Here is a 6,171-nt window from a genome sequence, read left to right as displayed (position 1 = left end):
ACCTAGTCATTGAAATGTGTGCACACTGGAACCATGGAAAGTGAGACACCTCTCTCTCTCTCTCTCTCTCTCTCTCTCTCACTCTCTCTCTCTCTTTCTCTTTCTCTCTCTCTCTCTCTCTCTCTCTCTCTCTCTATCTCTCTCCCACCCAGGAAATCGATGGCAAGTCTTTGCTGCTCATGCAGCGCACAGATGTGCTGACCGGCCTGTCCATCCGCCTCGGCCCAGCCCTGAAAATCTACGAGCACCACATCAAGGTGCTGCAGCAAGGCCACTTTGAGGATGACGACCCCGATGGCTTTCTAGGCTGAGCGCCAAGCCTCACCCCTGCCCCAACCCATTCCAGTCCCCATCTTACCCAAGACCCCCAGAGTCCGGGAGCTGGTCGGGGACACCCTCAGCCCTCATAACAGATTCCAGTGAGGGGGCATTCCTACTCATCTTTTCCCTGTGTCTCCCCAACACACACACCTCTGGCCCCCAGGACATCCTGTACTCCATGATAGAGGAGTGTCGGGTGGGACAGAGCCTACTCATTTCACCCCAGGAGGCCAACCCTCCCCCTCACCCAGTCTGGGACATTTTTGAAAAAAATAAAATGGGGGCTTCCCATCTTCCCTAGATCCTCTTCAGTTCAGCCAGATGTTTCCTATATAAATGTTTTATTCTGTCTGTTCATTTTGGTGGGTGGCCGTTCCTCCCTCCCCCACCACCCAGGCCCCTTCCCAGTCCCTGGCCTCCAGCCCCTGGGAGCAGCTGGGAGGGGGTCCCTGGATCCTCCTTACCCCTCCCATTTCTTTCTGTTCATTGTCGCTCCAGCTGGCTGTATTGCTTTTTAATATTGCACCGAAGGTTTTTTAAATAAAATTTTAAAAAAAAGAGAGAAGAAAAGCATGCCACAGCATCCATTTTATGAATGTAGTCGGGGAGGTGAAGATCCACACCAGCCTCCTGGGAGTCCTGGGTTAGGACGGAATTGTTTGAGGAGGGAGACAGGTAGTGAATGGGGCTGCCCCACACCCAGCTAACTGCTCCAGGAGGACAGGAATATTTGCTTCTTCTGCCATCTCCCCATTCCCAGAACAGTGCCTGGGCATACAGTAGGTGCTTAAATATTTGTTAAGTGACTAGCAGTTAACTCTAGGCTTTACGGGCATTCCCTGGGTTCTCACCACAGCCCCATGAGGCAGGGCTTGTGAAAAATCCACTTTACAGACGTGGCAACTGGCTCATCACAGCAAAGATGTTTGCTCAGGGTCACACAGGGTGCAGCCTGACACCTGTCTGAGTTCTTTACCCAGAGTCTTTAAGTATAATTAATGTGTTTGGCTTCATAGCTCTATTATCTGACAACCTTTGCATGTTACAAAGAATCCAGCCCACAACTGTTGCGGGCAGGGGTCTGTTTTGGGCCCATGGTAGGGTCTCCAGGCCTCCTGGCCCTCTCCATAAAAGGGGCAGAAAGGACTGGGCCGTCAGATGAGACCATGGGATGGGAAAATTTTTCCAAGTGAAAATTATTTATTATTGTTAGTAACAACCACTACATCACAAGTGCTACTAAGTTCTAATGCAGTTTCTCAACTCCATTAGTTTTTTTTAAAAAATATACAGATTCCGTGTCCTGGGAGTCAAGAGGCTCAGCGAGTGGGGCGGGGCCGTCCTCGTTTTCTATACCTGCAACCCCGGGGTTTGGACGCTCGGTAGAGACTCCTCCTCCCTAGGAAACCGCCTCAGAGAGTCAAATGCGCTCGCCCCGGGCCGCAGCCCCAGGACACTGCCGCGCCAGCAGCGGCCCAGGTCGCCTCCCCCGGCGCGTACCCCACGGCCAGGTTCCGGGAGCGCGCGTGTGCGCGGGGCGCCGCGGCTGGGCCGCGCAGCGCGAGCCGGAGCGGCTCGCCCCTCCTGCGTGTTGAAATTCAAATGAACTGAACTCCCTCCACGCTGCGCCGGTAGAGGTCGAGGCCCGGGTGAGCTGGAGGGGGACGCGCTCCCAGCCAAGTCCGAGGTACCCTGGGTGGGGTCGAACCTGAGGCCAATGTGAGCAGCGGAGGCTTAAAGAGCTCTGGTCCCCACCTCCCGCCACACGATGGCAACCAGGCAGTGGTTCTTGGGGCCGCTCCCCGCGGGCCCTGGGGAAACGCCGCTCCCGGCCGACTTGGAACCTGGGGTACAGCCCTGCGAAAACCCTTCATGGTCGCCTCCCACTGGCCGACCTGGGGACTCACCCCAGGCGGAGCCCGGGGATATCCAGGGGCAGCTGCCTGAGGCCTCCACCTCTACGCCTTTCCCTGAGCCTCTGGCCCCAGGCCCCGGGCCCGCCCCTCCTCGCCTACCCTTGGACACCATGTTCAGCCCCATCAGCGAACAGCTCCGTTACCTGCTCAAGAAGGCAGATGATTTCCAGAGCTACTTGCTCTACAGGTGATGTTGGACGGGGTCCTAGGTTCTACTCATGGATAAGGAGACGGAGGAGGGGATAACAAAATAGGTGACATACACTAGATTTGCAAACTCAAAAGCATTAGGAGCCAGAGGAGGTAAATGAAGCTAGCTGATTAGCAATCCAATTTCGAAGAGTTATGAGCACTGTGTAGAAATTTGGGGTTAGGGAGTGCGGGCTATTATGTGGGCCCTTGGGGTTGCCACATCGCTAGAACTCTTCTCCCACTTTTTAACCGTTGCCTTAGGTTTTGAACCCTGGCCAGGCTAAACAAAACCTATCCGAGCAAGGTTTGGCCTACTGGCTACCAGTTTGAGACCTCAAAGGATAATATGAGTCCCAGACCAAGGGAAAGGGGACTGTGATTCTCATATATCAATGTCCATGGGAATCCCCTGGGAGGTTGTTTAAACCCTAGATTTCTGGGCTTCACCCAGGGAATAGTAAGTCAAAGTCAGTCTTGGGACTCAGGTGTCTGCATTTTAACAAGTGTTTCAAATGTTTTTGATGCTGGTCGTCCTGGAAGATGCTCTGAAAAAGGCCTGACACTGGGGGATATTTTTGTAGTGGAGGTCCAGGTCAGGGATACAGGTGGGCAGTGAGTGGAATGGGAGAAATTGGTGGGGGAGCCAGGGACCTCAGGCAAAGGCCCCCTTCTCCCTTCAACAGGGACCGAGTGCAGAAGGAACAGCTGGCGAAGGCCATGCCCACCTTCTTGCAGATGTGTGAGCCCTACTTCCTGTACCTGGAGGCAGCTGCACGGAGTGTGCCCCCCATCTATGGAGCCCTGCAGGAGCTGATCCGAAAGGGGGTGTGTGGAGCAGGTTTCCTAGACCCTATGCCCCTTTCTTCATCCCTCAAGCCTGGGGGATGGGGAGGACGCTCATGGCAGGTCATCTAATCACATTATGCCCCCTCTTCCATGCAGCTGTTGGAGATCTCCCAACAGCTGACTCTGCGCCTGGAACAGCTGGTCCTTATGTATGCATCATTTGGGTTTGTGAACCTGGAGGAGACTGACCCCCTAAGGTAAAAGGTTAGGAGACTGGGTGGGGTCAGGGGTGGAGGAGTCCAGGGCATACCCTCATTCCCCACTCTCCCATCTCCTGCCAGCATTTCCTGTTTCTTCTGCGGGAGGTTCTCCATCAGTCCTTCCCACGAGGTGTCCATCTTTAGATACTGTGCCCCTGCCGCCTACACTGCCAGCCGCTTCCCCCGATACCTCTATAAGAAGATGCGCTGGAACCTGGAAACCACCCCAGAGTCCAGCAGCCAGGGGCAAGATTCCCGTGTGGAATAGTGAGTCCCCTTATCAGAATCAAAGTCCTCCCCTCTCTATGGAGAATGCCAGTTTGGGCCACTGAACCACCACCATCAAAGCATGGAAAGCCAAGCAGGAAATCAAGGACCTTTGAAAGGTCATCCCCACCTTTAAAAATACATATATGCCCCCATCAAAATAAAAGCCCTCATCTTAAAAGTAGGCTGACAGAAAAGGCCTCAGCATTGAATCATATCCCTACCTGAGAACTTGAAGGCAACTTCTGATGAGTTTCCACCTTACCGACAAAATTAAAACCCTCCAACAGAAGTTAGGAAAACTGCTCACATTTAATTGCTGCCCCTTCCCCTCCCAGCTACTTCCTGTGCTATAGAGATACATGGGAAGACACAGGCAAGAGTCCAACCAACTCATGCCCTCAGATTCAGAAGCTGTGGTCCATCGGCCGATGGGTGCCCCTAGGACCAGCTGAGGATGACCTTTATTCATGGTAGGAGCTAAGGCGATGGCAAGGTGGGCGTGGGGTCTGGAGGGAGGGGCAGAACCCAAACAAAGACCATCTACCTCCCCCAACACTGTTTCCATTGGTAATAATGATAGCATTTTATTGTGCCCTGAAAAGCGCTTTATGCAGACTCGTGTAACAACCCACTGAGGTCTATACTACTAGCCCCATTTTACAAAGAAGGAAACAGGTGCTCAGAGAGGATAAATTACCTGCCCAAGGACACACAGCTAGCTGAGTAATTGGCCAGGTCAGGGCTACAGTTGTTCAGCCTCCCAGAGCCATTACCCTCTATGTTTCTCATCAACAAGAAAATCACTTTCCCCCAGGGTTTTTCCCACCCCTAGCTGAAACAAAGCCTCCCTCAGCCACAGCTTCTCCCTCAAGGGGAGGGGCTCCCGAGTAGCAGGGGGCGCTTACATCCAGGCCTGTCTCTCCCCGGCCCCCAGGATTTTGTCCCCGCAGCCTCCTGGGGACTACGAGCAGCTGCTGACCATCGGCTTCGAGGAGCCGTCGCACATGCTGGCCACCGACCTGCTGGTGCAGATCCTCACGGGCCAGGCAGGCACGGCCCGGCCCCCGAGCGCCGCCGGGCCCGCGGCGTGGGCCGCGCAGGAGTCTTGAACCTGGAGAGAGGGTGGGAGCTGGAGCTTGACAGTTCCAAACTCCAGGAGAGGGAGTAGTGGAGGGGCTCACTCGTTCTCCTAGTGCAGCTCCGCCTCGCCTTCCAAGGGGCCAGGCCGAGCTAGGCCGTCCGCACTGGGTCCGGCCCGGCCGCGGGGCCCTGCGGGTGGACACACCGGTTTTACGTTAAATAAAAGAAAGAAAGAGGTCACAGGCTCAGCGTCCGCTCGGATCGCCGCTCCCCTCCCTTTGGGGAGAGGGGGGCCCCGCCCACTCGCGCGGCCTTCTGGGAAATGTAGTCTCTGGAAACAAAACCGTAGTCCACCGACTGGCGGACGAAGCTCAGAGCATGCGCAGAAGCGCGCATGAAGCAAAAAGGGAAGTAGCTGCTCCTGTCAACAACCGGAACCCAGAAAACCGCAACTTTCGGGTAGCCGGGAAATTCAACGCCCACTGTGGGAAGGGACGCAGAGCCACGCCCACTCTTATGCTTTGACCCGGAAATTATTTCCCTGTACCGAAAAAGACTATATTTCCCAACGTGCCCCGGGAAAGGGCCAGCCATCAGTTTCCTAAGAGCCGAGGTTAGATCTTTCCTTCCAGCTTTTGGGTCTCGTCTTGTGCAGGTCGCTGTACCCCCTGGGGTGTCCGGGGCGCGGGCTGGGTGGGAGAGCCGGGAGGCAATCCAACTTAGGGTCGCTAAGCCTCACCCCAACCTTGGACCGGAGAGAAGACACGGGTTGAGAGGTGAACTCGCCTGCCGAGAGCTACGGCGACCAAGGGGCGGAGCCTGGACCTGAGCTGGGTTCTTCTGATAGCAACTGGTCACTTGCGAGGGGAGGGGTGTCCTTGCTGACCCGGCTGTCCCTCAGCTGCGAGCAACTCCCTCTTTAAACTAAGGGACACCTTTTGGTTCCCCCTAGCATTTTCAGAGTGGGAGGAGAGACTTGGAGCCCTGCTTCATGGAGCAAAACACTCGCTTACCTAATAGTCCCTGGTACATAGTATTATCATAAGTATTATGATTATCCCAGTTTACAAATGACAAAAATGAACGTGAGAGGTGAAGTAAATCAGGATTGGACCAAAACCCTGGTTCATTCGGGGTGGGATTGGAGGCTTCTGGTGACAGTTTCTGACTGCATCAAGGATTTTTTTAGTCTACAACCCAGGTCTGAACGGGTCCAAAGGGGTTCTTTTTTTTTTTTTTTTTTGGGGGTATGCGGGCCTTCCTCTGCTGTGGCCTCTCCCGTTGCGGAGCACAGGCTCCGGACGCACAGGCTCAGCGGCCATGGCTCACGGGCCCAGCCGCTCCGC

General features: G+C 54.9%; 2 protein-coding genes across 2 annotated transcripts in view; both read left to right on the top strand.

Annotated features, from left to right (window-relative positions):
* The window catches only part of SAMD1 (sterile alpha motif domain containing 1), a 3,219-nt gene extending 2,331 nt beyond the window's left edge, over positions 1 to 888 (top strand). The window contains exon 6 of the mRNA XM_055083101.1: positions 153 to 888. Within this exon, the coding sequence (XP_054939076.1) occupies positions 153 to 311 (159 nt within the window). The 3' untranslated portion in view covers positions 312 to 888. The remainder of the gene's footprint in view (positions 1 to 152) is intronic.
* Positions 889 to 2,089: 1,201 nt separating this feature from the next.
* Positions 2,090 to 4,854, top strand: CUNH19orf67 (chromosome unknown C19orf67 homolog). The gene is made up of 6 exons (XM_007129450.1): positions 2,090 to 2,424; positions 3,113 to 3,254; positions 3,372 to 3,472; positions 3,557 to 3,742; positions 4,081 to 4,215; positions 4,680 to 4,854. Exons 1-6 carry the CDS (start codon positions 2,090 to 2,092, stop codon positions 4,852 to 4,854), a joined length of 1,074 nt encoding a protein of 357 aa, XP_007129512.1.
* Positions 4,855 to 6,171: the final 1,317 nt, after the last annotated feature.

This window comes from Physeter macrocephalus, unplaced genomic scaffold (genome assembly GCF_002837175.3).
Source record: "Physeter macrocephalus isolate SW-GA unplaced genomic scaffold, ASM283717v5 random_572, whole genome shotgun sequence".
In the NCBI taxonomy this organism is placed as follows: Eukaryota; Metazoa; Chordata; class Mammalia; order Artiodactyla; family Physeteridae; genus Physeter; species Physeter macrocephalus.
This window is presented reverse-complemented; position numbering and strand designations above follow the sequence as displayed.

Excerpts from the sequence above, each read along its gene's own strand:
- CUNH19orf67 (XM_007129450.1), top strand. The coding sequence starts at position 2,090 with ATGGCAACCAGGCAGTGGTTCTTGGGGCCGCTCCCCGCGGGCCCTGGG. Across the intron at positions 3,473-3,556 it reads GAGGAGACTGACCCCCTAAG|CATTTCCTGTTTCTTCTGCG; the intron begins GTAAAAGGTTAG and ends ATCTCCTGCCAG. Across the intron at positions 3,743-4,080 it reads CAAGATTCCCGTGTGGAATA|CTACTTCCTGTGCTATAGAG; the intron begins GTGAGTCCCCTT and ends TTCCCCTCCCAG.